The following is a 17010-nucleotide window of genomic DNA, read 5'->3' as shown; positions in this document are numbered from 1 at the left end:
GCTCATAGAACTATACACCTAAAAGGGTTGCACTTTACTGTGTGTAAATTTTACCTCAATAAACTTGACTTAAAATAGAAGGGTATATTGATAATGCAGAAAGCTATGCATATGTGGGGGCAGGGGTTATATGGGAATCTCTGTACCTTCCTCTCAGTCTTGCCGTAAATCTAAATCTACAAAATACTTGTAAAAAAAACACTTAAAACTACTAAAACACACACACACACACAAATGGGGTTTCTACAAAAGATGAAATTCAAGAACACAACCGTTCCTTTTCTTTATCTGCCCCTCAAAAGGCGTTCATCCAGGAATTGGTGTTTGGAAACAACCTTATTTTATAATCCCTAATCTGTATCTACAACCCCTTCCTCAACTGTCTACTGGAAAGACACCTTCAGCTACATAGTCCAAACTTACTGTGTCAAAACTTAACTCACTGTCTGAGTGTCCTCTTGTAGCCTTTTGTTTTTTAAATCAGTGAATTGCCCTACTATCTACTCAGCAACCAAATGAAGGCTCATGAACATCCTTGACTCTTGTCATTTCCACACTATTCACAATCCTGATACTTGCTCCACTGTGCATTTTCCCTTCTTTCTCTCTGCGTAGCTAACACCTTAGGACAGCCTGTTTCATTTTACATAAGCCTACGGCAAAAGTAGTCATTTCCATGCCTCCTTCCTCTCCGCTGTGACCTATTGCCATTCAAGTTATAACTGCAAATTCTAGTTCTCTGACCAAGCATCACCTTATTTTTAAAACCCTTCTATGTTTCCTCAATGCCCGAAAGATAAAACCCAAATTCATAACTAATTCTATGAGTTTTTCAGAACTCCGTCCAATCTACCTTCTTTTCTCTTATCAGTAACATCCAACTATTCAACTTTGCCAGGACACATCATAAACTTTCAAGCATCTAGACTTTGCACAAATTCTTCTCTTTCCTGAAAAGCCCTCCTCTTCTCCTTTGTTTTAAGACCAAACTTAAATTCTGTTACCGCCTTTGGGAGATTTTAATCCTGGGATCCAGGGTTTAATCACTCCCCCCTCAGAGAGTACCACCGTAATTTTAGCATACATATTTATTCCAGCATTGCTACTTGTTTTAGAGAGTATTTGTTTAGTGAGTCCCTTGAACCAGACTGGGCATTATTAGATAGCAGAGACTGTTTCCTAAATTATCTTTATATTCCCAAAGCTTCAGGTAAAGTCTGGTACAGAGTACACCTACAATACATGCTTAGTGAACTGAATTTTACAAAAGCAAAAGAAGAGAGGCCAAAGTAGTATTTTATCTGATTTGGATATTTGATATTCTACAGATTTTGGTTTCGTTACAGAAAACGTAATCTGATTTATTTTAGCTTTGTTAACTACTTTAAAAACAACAAATACTATCATTTCCTATTATTCTGAGAGTGTCATTAGGTTTAACATTTACAACAAAAAATACAGGACACCAAATAGCACGCTGCAATTCACAAACAATAAACTTTATTTTGAAGTCCAAGAAAGACTCCTAACTTAATGTTGCACAAATAAAAAAATAAAAAAAGCAAAGCAAATATGTATGCATAATACAAATAGGGGTCATATTTCGATCTGTGTTTGTCTTCATGCAATCTACATTAAGAAGAGGAGGGGAGAGTTCTTTAGGAAACAATCCTGAATGGAGAGGAAAAAACCAAGTGTAAAGTAGCCAATTTAGTAGCTGCTGTAAAACACTGATATAAATGTTTACAAAGACAGAGACTTCACGGTAAGTGATTTATTCATAATTCTGCTTACAAAGCAGGGTGACAGTAAAACAATTGGGGACAAGAGCTGACTTGTCCCCAACTCCAGGGGGCTGGCTGTGGCACAACTCCAGGGGGCACCACTGACATCACAGACCATGGTGAACAGCACCCTCCTGGGGTTGTACAGAGTGTAGCCTATGCATCTGTCTTTAGCAGCCCTAAGTGGGCTCCACAGTAAAACAGACCCGAGTCTGGGACATAGATTTGACACTAACTGTTGGTTGTGGGCAAATTAACCTCTGGGAGCCCCAAATGTCTTATCTATCTCACAGAATTGTCATAAGTATTCAATGATATAATATGATTACTGGGCACTTATTATTTATATTTCAGACACTGTGATTTTTACAGGGATTATCTCATTTCTTACAACACAGTGCCTGCTAATTAATAAGCATCCAGTAAGCATCCAATTAGTATGTTCCTACCCCACTTTCAGCTATTTTTTAATAAATAAACTCTGATCTATCTACTGGAGTTGAGGTTCAAAAAAAGCAAACAGGGGTGGCTGGTTGGCTCAGTTGGGTAGAGCACAGTGCTCATAACACCAACCATCACCAGTTTGATTCCCACGTGGGCCAGTGAGCTGCGCCCTCCACAACTAGACTGAAAACAATGACTTGAACTGGAGCTGATGGGTCCTGTTTCCCCAATATTCCCCAATAAAAAAATTAAACAAACAAACAAAAAATCTTAAAAAAAAAAAAGCAAACAATACCTTTTTAAACAAATAGTTCTTTCACTTTCCATGGTCCACAGAAAACTAAGAACACATCTACTATTCATGTACAAAAGCAGCATTACTAGAATAACATCTGGCCTTTCTAAATATATCAAATAAAGGTAATAACTTATATGGTAGAATTGGCTATAAGTCTATTTCCTTGACAGCGAAACTGCATTTATGGAACCAAAGAACAAAATGTTCCAAAGGCAACATCCAGAGTCATTTCCTGGTCTTAATTTTCTACTTATAACTTTTATAGCCCCTGTTTCCCTTCACTGCAACAATACCAACCAGGTCCCACTTGATTTGCCAGTTATACAAAGCTAGGTTGGGCAGTTTGAGGCCTTTTTTCAGTGGAGATTTTATGTTTTCAAGAAAGGAAATGACAGTGTGTGCTTGAGAAATCCATAGATGATCAAAATATTAAGGACAAATTCTTCATAATCTACAGTCCTCACTACTTGTGTCACATCGTAGAGAAAATATAAATGAAAATGGTTCAAACTGAGTAATTTTGCTCAGCTTCAGTGTAAAAGCTGAGCCATTTTGAAACAAATACGTACATAAATGTCAGTTTTATCAGAAAGCAAGGCCCAAAAAATCAAAAAGTCCAAGTTGGATATTGGAAGGTGTAGTTACTAATCTCAAGTCCACTCGCATACTTCTTACTCCTGGGATCTTTAATAATCCTTAAATCTCTTTGTGCCTCATTTATAAACTGCAGCTGTTTTGATTATGCACCGCTTTATCTTACTCTATGAAAGAAGGACCAGATAAAACACCTAAAATTACCATTAGGAATTATTAATATTAATTTAAAATTAAAAAGGAAGGGGGAGGAACAGAACATTGTGAATTCATCCAACAAAGCTAAAGAAAGACCCAAAATATTTATGATTATTTCACTAAATGATGGGATTAAGACTAGGTTTTACTTACTTTTCTAATTGTCTGAAATGTCTGTTATTAAGCACACATTCTTTTAGGCTATTTGCATCTTGGGAGAAAAAGAAGAAAAGCAAGCGCGTACAATTCTATATGCAACGGTCCTGACTCCTTTCAAGGCCCTTTCAAGCCTCTGAATCTTTCCACAAGTCACAAACTCACTTCTTTGGGAAATTATTAATCCTTCTTTATGGTTTTACTACCTACTATATTTCCCCGAAAATAAGACCTGGCCGGACAATCAGCTCTAATGTGCCTTTTGGAGCAAAAATTGATATTTAAAACCTGGTCTTATTTTACTATATAATACAAGACCGGGTCTTATATAAGACCGGGTCTTATTTTACCGTAATATAAGACCGGGTCATACGTAATACAGTATAAGACCCGGTCTTATATAATAAATATATAATATAGTAAAATATAATACTGGGTCTGATATTTTTGCTCCAAAAGACACATTAGAGCTGATTGTCCAGCCAGGTCTTATTTTTGGGGAAACATGGTATTCTATGAAACCTTTCTTTTCTTCTTTAGGCAACAATTATGTTCTCATAGAATTCTTATATCTATAGTCTAGCACTTGATGAAATTTATATTTACTTATGTATCTCCCCTACCACCACCTGGATCTACTTAATTAAACTGTGTTTATGGTTCAGTAACTTTTCTTGCTGAATAAAAGATCTGAATTACAAAGGACAAGATCACTTGATTCTAAAACAATATCAGAAACTGAATCAGAAGATTAGTTTAGGCAATTCTAAGTGAAATGGAGCGACTTCTGTATCTGATTTTAATAAAACGTGGCAACATTTTTCCAACTAATTTAATATCAGATGGATTTTTCAAGAAAAAAACTATAAAGATTAAAAATTTTTTTTAAATTCTCTAAGTGAATTTTCTGCCAAAGTATTACTTCATGACGTACGCCAACCAACATTTAGAATGTCTTTAGCTAAGAGCTAAAGGTGTAAGATTCCTACACCAGAGGAGTCAGGTAGCAAAAACACATTCTGAATTTACAGCTCCTCTATCACAAGGTACAGTCTATTTCCCTAAACCCAAGAATCTGGAGTAGCCTAGTGACTTGCTTTGACCAAAAAATGACGACAGAATGACACCATGTAATTTCTAAGTCTTAGCTTTACAAAAAGGCCTTACAGCTTCCACATCTGCCCTAAGACCACTATGCTATGAAGAGGCCTAAGATGAAAGACCACATGGAGAGAGACCCAGCCATCCCAGTCAAGCCCAGTCCCCAGCCAATGTACCAGTTGAAATGTACCATTTGAATGAAGCTCTATGAGCTCAATCAAAAGCAGCAAAATTGCCCAAACCATAAAATCATGAGAAATAATAATAATTGTTGTTTTAAGCCACTGAGTTCTGATTTAGTTTATTACAAAGCAAAGACTAGGAGAAACGACTGTAACAAGATTTTTTAACAACTGTCATCTACCCTATGCTACAAGCATCATGATAATAGGAACCATGCCCAATTCATCTCTATTCTCATTCAGCCTTTTAAAAGCTTCACTTTGGCTGTGATGTTCTGCAGTTTCACTGTCACCCTGCTTGGGACTCACTCTATTTTTCGAAGCTGAGGATGTATGTCTTTTATCGCTTCTGGAAAATATTCAGTTATTATCTCAAGTATTTTCTTTCCCCCATTCTGTTCTTAAGGAATACTTACATATATGCTGGTCCTTCCCATCCAAGTCTGCCTGTCTCCTAACTACTCTTTCTTATTTTATCATCTTTCAATACTATTTATCTTCTGGGTAATTTTCTAAGATTCATTTTGCAGCAATTTGATTCTCTCTTCAACCATGTCTATTCTGCTGTTTAACACATCTGCTGCACCTTTAATTTCACTGGCTCTAATTTTCACTTGTAGAAGTTCTACTTTTAGTTTGCTTGATCTTTTAAATATTTTCCTTTTTTTTTCCTCTAATGTTTGGAAATTTTTCTTTAAATAATCACTTGAATCATATGTATTTTAAGGTTATAGCTTCTAACTCAGATGTCTGTATTTTGGTGAAAACTGAGCCTGCTGGGGTTTGTTGACTATTGCTCACGATGAATTGTTCTTTGTATGCATGTTTGTAAATTCTGGATTGTGTGCTATTCTTTATCAGGGTTATCTGTGGGAATACCATGCAGCCTGGGTGGCAAGTAGGTCCCTCCAGAGTAGTTTTGCAATTGATTCTATCAGGTGCCCCCAGGAGTATTACAAACCCAGGAACATTCAAGTTGTGTAAATTCAAACCGCAAATACACATGAAGGCAAGCCTATGTCTATGAATTCTCAACAAGACTCTCCTCCAAACCAGTTTTCAAGATCTATAAGCTTCTTTATTCTAGTGAGTGTAGGCAGATTGTTTTTCAAGTCTGTCCTTTCAGTTAGGATGCAGCCTGAGGGCGCTTTATAAGGAAATCTCAGTTCCAACAACTCTCTCTGTAAAACCCAAGGCCTTATCTCTTACTCAATTTAGCTATCAAAACCAAAGTCCACTGGTTATAACGAACAGCAGATTCCCCTAGTGCAGACCCAATGTCAGCTCTATGTATTGTTCTGGCTTTCAGTTACCTCTTTGTTTTTGTTTCTTAGGGATTTTCTTTACTTTCTTATGAATACAGCTGTGCAATTAAAAGAGTGTTTGTTATATTTCATCCAGCTTTCCGAAGTATTTTGTACTGGGACATTTTTAGATTTTCTAGGTCATCATATTTCCAAAAATGGGAGTTCTTATCTGCAGTGCCTAAAACAGCACTTGGTAGATCACCAGCTGTCAACTGAAAATTCAACAAACAACTCAATTAGGACTTTTGGGGAGTGACAGACCTTTTAAATGTTATTTTCTAAATCCAATGCAATTTTAAAATCTACTAGCGGGTAAGAAAACAGTTTCAAAAAGAGTGAGCATAACTGAGGAACAAATTCGCAGTAATCCTATTACACTTTCCTCTGGTAACATCTCAGATTTAACTGCCAATAATTTTATTACTACTTCACTTACCAGTTCATCACACAATAAACCGATATGCTATATAGATATACTCAAATCACATGGAAATACACAGAGAAAACATTTTAAATTTGGAGAACATGTTGCTCAATTTCCTGGTGTACAGAAGTATCTCTGGTAAATAAGATGGATGAGAGAGCAAGAAAAAAGTTCTCTGGAGGAGTCCTGAGGGTCCTTCCCATTTACCATAAATGGATCATCAAATTAGAAACAGGAACAATAAGTCCAACAGTACTTCAAAAATTAACAAGAAAACTTTCAAATGAAAGAAGTTCAAAAGGAGAGAAGACTGATCCATTTGTACCTGTATTCTTTTACGTCGTCCTCCTTCCCATTCCAGAAACTGTTCCTAGGCTAACTCCTCCCCTTATGGAAAGGAAACCCTTCTCCCTAATCTAATCAAGGATTTTGCTCTTTTGTATCAGCAATGTCCCCCTCTTTACTGAATAATTCTTAGCACTGTATAAATAAAATCTCTCACTGGAATCCATATCATCTTACAGCTACCACTCCATTTTCTGCTTTTTTTTTTAAAGCAGAAATCCCTGAAAACAGTGGTCTATACTTACTGCTACTTATTCCTCACCCCCTATTTACTACCCAACCCACACTGATCTTGCTAACACTCTCAGCTCTCTTTTAAAACAAACAAACAAACAAAAAAACCAATCTTCTTAAGGATCACCTAGGCTTCTATCTGATCATTTTTCAGTCACTATCTAAAGCAACCTCTCAGCAGAATCGAACACAACTGGTTACTCCTGCTTTCTTGAAACACTTCCTTCATTTCTCTTCCAAACATTCCAATCATCTAGTTTTCTTCGTATCTCAGTAGTTTTTCCTTTTCAGTCTTCTCTGCTGGTTTTTCTTCATCTAACTCTCTCAAAATTGAAGTACCCCTAGAATCAACTTGTGTCATTCATCTCTTCAGTATCTACACTCACTCTATGGTGATCTCATCTAATCCCACAGCTTTGAATACAACCTCTATACTGTTGGTGCCAGCCACAATCTCTCCTAAGCATCAATATCATATATCCAACTAACCACATGACATCTAGAAATGGACATCTAGTAGTCATCTCAAATTTAATATACCCTAAACTGTACTTCTGATTACCTGTCTCCTGTCCCAATCCTGGTCTTCCTATCTCTCTCCCATCTCAGTAAACGGCACTATACCATATACTGAACAGTTCAGGCCCAAATCTAAGAATCATTGTTTACTTCTCTCTTTGTCTCAAATCCCACCTCTAATTTGCCCATATTAATACTAATCAGTTCTATCTTGAAAACACATCCTGAATCAGAGGACATTCACCCTCTGGTCCAAGCCAACATCTCTCCGTTTCATGACTAAAACAGTCACCTATCTTCTCTTCTTGCTACCAGTCCTGCTTACTACACTTCTCCATAGAGCTGCCAGATATAATTCATATACAACTTGCCCATTTAAAGTGTACATTCTGTGGTTTTGAGTACATTCACAGAAATGTATAACCATCACCAAAGTGAATTTTAAACTACTTTCATCACCTCAAAAATAAACACTATCCCCCCTTAAGTATTAACTCTCTATTCCCCCAATACTTCCAGCCCTGAGCAACCACTAATCTATCTTCTGTCTCTAAAGACTTGACTATTCTAGATATCTCATATTAGTGGAGCCACATACAGTTGACCTGTGAACAATGTGGGGGGCTAGGGTCACCGACCACCTACGCAGTCAAAAATCCATGTATAACTTTGGACTCTCCCAAAACTTAAATAGAGTCATCCCTCAGTATGTTCAGGTCACTGGTTCCAGGACACCCCCCCAGCCCCCACCCGTGGATACCAAAATCCAGAGATGTTCAAGTCCCTTATATAAAATAATGTAAAACATTGCATACAGTTAGCGCTCCTCATTAGAGGTATCTCATCTAATTCCATACCTTTGAATACCATCTATATACTGTTGATGCCAGCCACAATATCTTCTAAACATCAATCTCATAGGGCTGACAATTAAGTTCACGAACTCATCCTAGAAAAAGTGCTACATACCTCCTTGCTGAATATCACTATGGTCACCTTCAAATTACTCCCCTTGGAAAGCTATGCATTGACGCCAATGCCTAGTTCACCGTTCAAAGCAATTCTGGAACTCTTTTTCTGGAATGGCCATCAGAGCTGTCATCGTATTACCCTTGATGTCCTGAATGTCAAAATGTCTTCCTTTCATATTTCCTTTATCTTCGGGTAAAGAAAGAAGTCATTGGGGGCCAGATAAGGTGAGAAAGGCGGGTGTTCCAATAGATACTTGTTTACTGGCTAAAAACTCCCTCACAGACAGTGCCATGTGAGCTGGTGCATTGTCGTGATGCAAGAGCCGTAAATTGTTGGTGAAAAATTCAGGTTGTCTAACTTTTTCACGCAGCCTTTTCAGCACTTCCAAATAGTAAACTTGGTTAACTGTCCAGTTGGTACAAATTCATAATGAATAATCTCTCTGATATCAAAAAAGGTTAGCAACATTGTTTTGACTTGATTTGGACTGACGGAACATTTTTGGTCATGGAGAATTGGCTGACTTCCATTGTGCACTTGTCGCTTTGTTTCAGGGTCATAGTGGTACACCCATGTTTCATCACCAGTGATAACACAGCCCAAAACATTGTCTTGACTCTCGGAAAGCTCTTGGCAAACTTAGACTCTCCTTTGCTTTTGTTCATCGGTGAGCTCCTTCGGGACTATTTTTGCACACACCTTTCTCAGGCCAAGATTTTCAGTTAAGATTTACCTGTTTCTCTATCGATGTTTACTTGGTCTTCTATGCTTCTCACAGTCAGCCGATGATTTTGACAAACAATTCGATGAATTTTGCAATGTTTTCATCAGTTCTGTTCCTTACTGGCCGCCCTGACTTCTCTTCATCAGTGATGCATTCTCTCCCCTCAGAAAAACATTTAATCCATGTATACTGCTGTTTTCTTCATGGTATTAGCCCCATAAACTTGGACTAACATGTCTCTGATTTCCCTACCACTCTTGTCAAATTTAACAAGAAATTTAACATTTGTTTGTTGCTCTAATTCAAGCTCAGATATTCTCGCAATGACAACACAAAAACATGCAACAATAATGAATGCTACTCAGCAAGACACCACCCATCGACACGAACACAGCTGTGAGACACTGATATACCAAGGTTATAAAACCTTACCGATCTGTTTGTACAGCGCTGCCAATATAAGCGCACAAGGCAAGTTCACGAACTTAATTGTCAGACCGCATACCCAACCGTGGATCAAAAATAATGTTTGAACTGTAGTTGGTTGAATCTGCAGATGCGAAACCTGGGGTATGGCGGGCCAAATGTGTATTTATTGAAAAAAATCCACATATAAGTGGACCCACACAGTTGAAACTTGTGTTGTTCAAGTTTCAAGTATAATTTGTGGTATGTTGTGACTTATCCCTCAACATAATATCTTCAAGTTTCATCTATGCTGTAGCATGTATCAGTACTTTATTCCTTTTTATGACCAAATAATGTTCCATGTATACCACATTTTACTTATTCAGTAGATGACAAAACATTTAGATTGCTTAGCTCTTTATATATCTTAGATACAATTACCTTATGATTTGCAAATATTTCATTCTGTGGGTTGTCTTTTCATTTTCTTGATAGTACCCTTTGAAGTAGAAAATATTTTAATGTTGATGCAGTCCAATTTTATCTATTTTTCCCTTTATTACTTGAGATTTTGGTGTGATATCTAAGAATCCACTACCAAATCTAAAGTCAAGAAAATTTACCCATTTTAAGAGCTTTACAATTTTAGCTCTTATGTTGAAGTCTTGCATCCATTTTTGAGCTAAGTTTTATATATGGTGTGAGGTAAGGGTACTCATTCTTTTGAATGTGGCTAACCAGTTGTCCCGGCACAGTATGTTGGGGGGGGAGGGGGTGGAATTCCCAATTGAATGGTATTAGTATTCTTGTTTAAATCAGATGACCTCAGAAACAAGCTTCTACTTCTTAACTCTCAAGTGTATTCCAGTGATCAATATGCCTATCCTTATGTCAGTATCTACAGGAGACATAGTTAATGTGCATGACTATAGTGAGGGTCCTTTCATTTCAGGTTGAAGAACTGCTTTAAGCATTTCCTGTAAGATCTAATGATGATAAACTCTCTCAACTTTGACTTCTGAATATTTCTCCTTCATTTCTGAAAGGTAACTTGGCCAAAGAAAGTATTCTTGGTTGGCACTTGTTTTTTTTCCTCTCAGAACTTTGAATATATCATCTCACTCTCCTCTGGCCTGCAAGGTTTCTGCCAAGATACCTGCTGAAAACCTTATAAGGGTTCTTTTGTAATGTGAAATATTTTTTTTCTCTTGCTTTTAAAAATCTGTCTTTTATTTTAGACAGTTTTATGATCATGTGTCTTGGAGAGGATCATTTTGGGTTGAAATTTCGGGAGAACCTATAAACTTCATGAACTTGGGATAGTCAAATCTTTCCCCATTATTTGTGAAGTTCTCATTAATTATGTCTCTAAATAAGTTTTCTGCCCATTTCTCCCCTTCTTCTCCTTCTGGCATTCAAATAATGCACAAAGTATTTTAATGGTATGCCAGAGTTCATATAGGCTTTCTTCACTGTTTTTAAATGTTTTTCTTTGTTCTCAGACTAATTTCAAATCATCTGTCTTCTACTTCATAGTAGTTTCTTCTGCTTGATCCAGTCTGTTATTGACACTCTATGCATTTGCTTTACCTAAGGAGGTGATGAGTGCTCAAGTGTATGGTTTCTCTCAATCCCACAGAATCAGGTTGATTTCCTGGGTGTGCTCACTAGTCATGTGCAAAGACTCACACTCACCATTCATACCCTCAAGGGCATACACAGGGAGGCAGCCAGGTGGTGAGGGTGTGTTTGGGTGAGGTGCATGGAACTTGAGGTATCCACGGGCCAATTGGAGGGACAGCTAGAAGGCATCCCCAGTGGCTCATGGCTGAGCTCCCTGATAAGAGTCCCCAAAGCAATTAGTAGGATCCATGTCCCTTTGATATGTTCCATTCCCAACCATAGCTGCTGTTGTCCCAGCAAGACTGCTCACCCCCAAGTCATGCATTTCACTAGTATTATAGATGGGATGAAAAAGAAACGGGCCTTTCAGCGAGTGTCTCATACAGCTGGGGAAACCAGGTGCTCAATCACACACTCTTACTTTCCCCCAGGGGAGAAGTCACAAGCTGAGTAAATCTCTCTTGGCACTGAGCTGTGCCATCTTGGGGGAGGAGTGACACAGGTAAAGTGAAACTGTTCCTTTTATTGTTTTCAATGGGTCCAATCTTGGATATTTTTTCCTCCAACAGTATGCTGGGCTCCGGAACTTCCACAAAGGTTCGCTTATTTATGATTGTCTACATAAATGTTCTTTGAGGGCAGAATGGTAGAAAATTCCTGTACCACCATTTTGAAGACATCACCTCCTGTTAATTCTTTCTTTTGCCAGTTGAAATTTACTGTTGAGCCTCTATAGTGAATTTTTCATTTCAACTGCGCTTTTCTACTTCAGAATTTCCATTTGGTTCTTTTTTTTATTATAATTTCTATCTTGTTAATGATACTCTCTATTTGATTTGATACCATCTTCATACTTTATTTATTTAAGCATGATTTATTTTAATTCTTTGAACATATTAATAATGACTGCTTTGAAGAATTTGCATATTAAATCCAACATACAACTATCACAAGCAATATCTGCTGCCTTTTTATGATGTAATTTCTTTGCATGTCTCACAACTTTTTTGTTGCAAACTAGATATTTTAGATAATATATTGTACCTATTTTGGTATTGGTCTCCCCACTCTGGCACCTGGTATTTTTCATGATTGCTTGTTTGTTCTAGCAACTAGCTGGCTTGTTTTAGTTAATTCCATTCCGCTAATTCCCATGCTGTTAAGTCTCTGATCTTGCTCCTCTGCGGCCTCAGATTTGGATTTGTCCACAGTCACCCTGGGATGAGAGGAGTTTTGACAGAGCACTCTGTCTCTTTCTCTGACCACACCTAGATGTTAAATTCCAGTAATTATGGCTGATTGCTCTACAGTTTTCAACAATGCACTCAGATATAAACTGCTCCATAGAATACATCAATCAAATTGAGGTTACTTTGAAGGGAGAGTTTCAGGTGTCAGTATTTTAGTTTTGTTCTGATCCTAGCAGTCTCCTCCCAGCAATCCTACAGTTAAACCTATAAGTCCAAGCAATCTACCAATCTCCTCCCAATTACCTTCCACCACAATCTGCACTGTTTTTGAGAGTACCTTTAGGTTTTAACTTCTCTGCACTCTGTTGTAAATAAAGTCAGTTCCTTTGGGAAGAGATCAGGAGCTATTTTATGGCCAGCTTCTCACTACAGGCAAAACCTCTGAGTCTTAGCTATGAAGCTGGAAGGATGGACAAACGCATGCTTCTCTCTGAGTGACACCCCATCTTTAGAAGCTGAGCACTTGGTGGGTATAGGAGACGGTACAGAAGTCTCGGGTTTTCTTGGCTTGTTTCTCCTGGTGTGGAACCACCACATTAAGCGCAAGAGCCAAGGCAAGACAATCAAACTCCCGGTATCCTCAGAAGCACTGTGCCAAAAGAAGAGCCTCTATCCCAAGAGTAAGGGCTAGGAAAAAAAGGGAGCCCCTCACACTTGGCCAGCAAAAGGCAGCTGGAGGCAGGGTAAGAAATACTGTTGTCTTGCCATTCCCTGTAAGATAGCCCTCCGACTGGGAGCTGGGACAGGCAGGTAATCCTATCTCCCTGACTACACCAATCTGGAAAGGAGTTACTATCTTGCTCAGCTGGGATAGAGGAGGGGAAAAATGGGTCTTGGTTAAAAAATACCACAGATTCTTTACCAAATTTTAGTAAATTTCCTTGAATAAATGTTTCTTTATTTGCTGTGTGTCCTTTAGAACATTTCCAGAGACTTTAAATGTTTTTGTTTCTGTTTTAATAGTTATCACGTTTTGCTGGGGAGCAGGTCTACAGAGCTCCTCACACTGTCATGCTGGAAATCTGTCTCAAGTCAGTGAGCTTTTTAAAATGTAAACTAGATCACTTCCCCATTCAAAACTCTCCAAAAATTCCTTTCACATTTAGAACAAAGTCCAAATTCCTATTTTTCAAGCTCTACAAAGTACTACATAATTCAGCCCCTACCTATCACTGAATCTCATCCTTTACCACTTTTTATTTACTTTATTCACTCTGTTCTAATCTCTGTCCTAACCAGGGTGGTCCCCCTCAGGGTCGTTCTATCTTCTGTTCCCTGTGGAATGCTCTTTCCCCAGATTTCTTCATGGCCATCTTCCTCACTTCATTGAGGTCTCTGCTCAGATGTCATTTTAAGACATTCTCTAAAATAGTACCTGCCCTTCACTCTTTATCCACATACCCCACTTCAATTTTCTTTATAGCACCTAAATTTACTGATACTCATTTTTTTATTTGCTTAGAGTTTGTTTCCCCCATTAGAATAAAAGCTGCAGGAGGGGAGGGGGCTATGCTTGTTTTATTCACCATTGACTGTATCCCCAATATTTAAAATAGTACTTGGCACACAGACAATACTCAATAAAGACTTGTTGAATGAAAAGATGTAAGTAGGAAATGAAATATTTTTAAAGCTACTTATATTTTAAATGATGTTAACAGATAAACTGTTTTTATTTATATCCATAAAGAGCAGAACAATAACAGAGTATGGGAAAAGAAGTAATAGTTGTCTGTTGGGATAAGAAAATATAAACAAATAAAAGTGGCCAAAAGCGTGGAATTTAAATTTCCATTTCAATAATCCTAAAACTCATTTTTATAAATAGCACTGCTGACCTGCCACTGCCTTAATGCTACAAACACCAAAAGAAACAATCACCTCTAATTCAATGGGAAAGTGAAAACAATACTAAAGTGACAAATTTATATTATGACCACTAGTTTTGAGAGAGGTCTTAGAAGTTTATAAGCAATCAAATTGAAAATCCTTAATCAAATATAAATTTGTCACTATCACTAACTGTAAGTAAAACTCTTCAGCATTAACAAAAGAAAGGATATTATTTCCATGTTCCACTTGCACTCCATATACCTTCCTATTAAGGCTGAGTTTTGCAATGGGCTTAGCAAGGCTAAGCAAAGGAAACTTAGGTTATGGAGTCTTTACCTTGAGTCCCGTTTTCTCGTCGTCACTTCCATTATTTGTAGATGGTGTCTCATCTCCTTGCCTGGAAACCAAGACAAAATCTTCACTATTAAGAGTGGATACTGAGTCTGAGGAGACACTGATTTTTCCAACAGAAGCCTTGTCATCCATGACTCAAGAATGAGGATCAACTCATGAATGATTAAATATTTTAAAAATGCCTGAAAAACAAAAACCATAAAGATACTCATATAGAATGTCTGCCAGATATTTAATTATGCTCTAATTCTTACAAAATACATATGGAAAAGCTTAAAAACAAACAAAAAAAAACAACACTTCCAAAGTATTTTCTGAAGACTTTCACCACTTACACTTTAGTTTTTTTTATTCCAAATAATAAGGGAACTTGGAGTTATTTAGGGCCAAGATATTTCAGATTTCAAGTAAGTAAATCAGACATATTCCCTCGAGAATAACTCTGCCTACCTAAAGTAATTTATTTGGCATACATTGAAACTCTATTTGTGGCTTTTCAAAATTAAAGTACTAAACTTCTGTTTTCTACTCTTTAATTTGTAAAACTGTACACATAGATGATATTGCAAGCATTTAAGACAATAACTAAGATTTTTCTAACATTATGGATACTTAAATTTAAATACTAACATGTTTTTAAGAAACAAAATTTCATATTGACACACCAAATTCAAGGCAGGGCAATCATAAATTCTAGAGCTGGGAAATACCTTACATAGCAAGAAATCAGAAGTCTATTTAAAACTCAATCTTCCCATCTAACAGTTTCTTAGAACTCAACTCAATATGAACATTACCAATAAAAAGAATTTCAACCCCAAAATTCCCAGCAAGTATAAAAATGTGTCACTTTTGGAAAGCCATTCAATTATTTATTGACTCCTGGAACAAAACTCAAACTCATCTACCATTTAAAAACCTAATTCTGCATATTTAGTGGCAATGTTCCCATCTGGTTGTCAAAACAGCAACAAAACAAACCAATTAACAAAAGTAATTTTAGCTCTATATGCTTGTCTTGTACCTCAAAGAAGTGAAAGTTCTGAGAGTCTGTTTAATCTCTCCAATTAAGAAGTCCTGATTTACATTTTGGATTTTTAATTGAACATATATTGAGCATACACCATATGCCAAGCACTATTTTCCTCTCAAAGGCTCACATCTAGGTAACCACCTAGTAGCAGGAATCACACAATCCTTGAATTATAGTTGGAAGCAAACTTAGAAATCATCAATAATGTTAAACAAATAAGGAAATGGCAACCCAAAGAGGAGGTCATTTAACTAGGTATAACTAAGGTTCTAATTCTGAATCCTCTGCTGCTTTCTATTTAAAACTAATTCCCTTGCTTGATGGCTATCACACCTCTCTTTTTCACAGAACTAAATCTAAATTCACAGTGTGTGGCATTCAGGACACTTCAAAATGTACTTCTGAAAACTTTTTTTTTCTTAATGTAGTTTTGCTTCTTCATCCATTCAATGAATATTTACTGTCTAGTGTATACAGAATGGACTACGGTAGAGAAATTAGATTCTTGCCCAAAAGGAGTTTATAGTTTAGTTGAAAACAGAGATAAATTGAACAGGCTAATAGTTACTGACTTATGGTAAAGAAAACTATGGGAACAGGTTGGGAGAAGGGTTTAAGACATGGAGAGTTAAGAAACATATTAGAGGCGGTAATATTTTTGCTAAGGATATATACAGACGGTCCCTGAATTTTGATGGTCCGGCCTAAACGATTTTTCGACTTTACGATGGTGCAAAAGTGATACACACAATAAATTATGAGATACTCAACATTTTCTTACAAAATAGACTCTGTGTTAGATGAGTTTGACCACCTGTAGGTTAATATAAGTGTTCTGAGCACATTTAAGGTAGTCTGGACTAAGCTATAATGTTCAGTAGGTTAGGTGGATTAAATGCATTTTCGACTTACGGTATTTGAACTTATAATGGGTTTATTGAGACGTAGGCCCATCATAAGTTGAGGAGCATCTGTACTTTTATATCTCCAGGTCTCTGTACTCATAGTATCCTCTTTCTAACGTGTTTTCCTTCCTTTTGTACTCCATCAACTCCAACTCATCATTCATGATCTAACCGTCCCTGTCCTCGCAGCCTGCCCATTTTTACCCCAGAGCCAAATGAATTACTTGCCTATTTCTGTTCCCATAGCATTTTACAATTTTTATAATACCTATTATATTGCATTAAAATTTACTGGTGTATCCTAATTTAATCATCATGTATC

General features: G+C 37.1%; 1 protein-coding gene across 5 annotated transcripts in view; it reads right to left on the bottom strand.

Moving 5' to 3' along the window:
* RABGAP1 (RAB GTPase activating protein 1) overlaps positions 1–17010 on the bottom strand; it is a 146695-nt gene that overhangs the window by 108179 nt on the left and 21506 nt on the right. For 4 of the 5 annotated variants that reach the window (XM_019728505.2, XM_019728506.2, XM_019728507.2 and 1 more), the window contains one exon: positions 14733–14932. The exons of the other annotated variant lie outside the window; for it this stretch is intronic. In XM_019728505.2, coding sequence (XP_019584064.1) covers positions 14733–14882 — 150 coding nt within the window. In that variant the 5' untranslated portion in view covers positions 14883–14932. The remainder of the gene's footprint in view (positions 1–14732; positions 14933–17010) is intronic. 5 annotated transcript variants of the gene reach the window in all.

The sequence above is a fragment of the Rhinolophus sinicus genome, linkage group LG04 (assembly GCF_036562045.2).
Source record: "Rhinolophus sinicus isolate RSC01 linkage group LG04, ASM3656204v1, whole genome shotgun sequence".
Taxonomy (NCBI): Eukaryota; Metazoa; Chordata; class Mammalia; order Chiroptera; family Rhinolophidae; genus Rhinolophus; species Rhinolophus sinicus.
The sequence above is the reverse complement of the archived record's forward strand: the minus strand, read 5'-3'. Positions and strand labels throughout refer to the sequence as shown.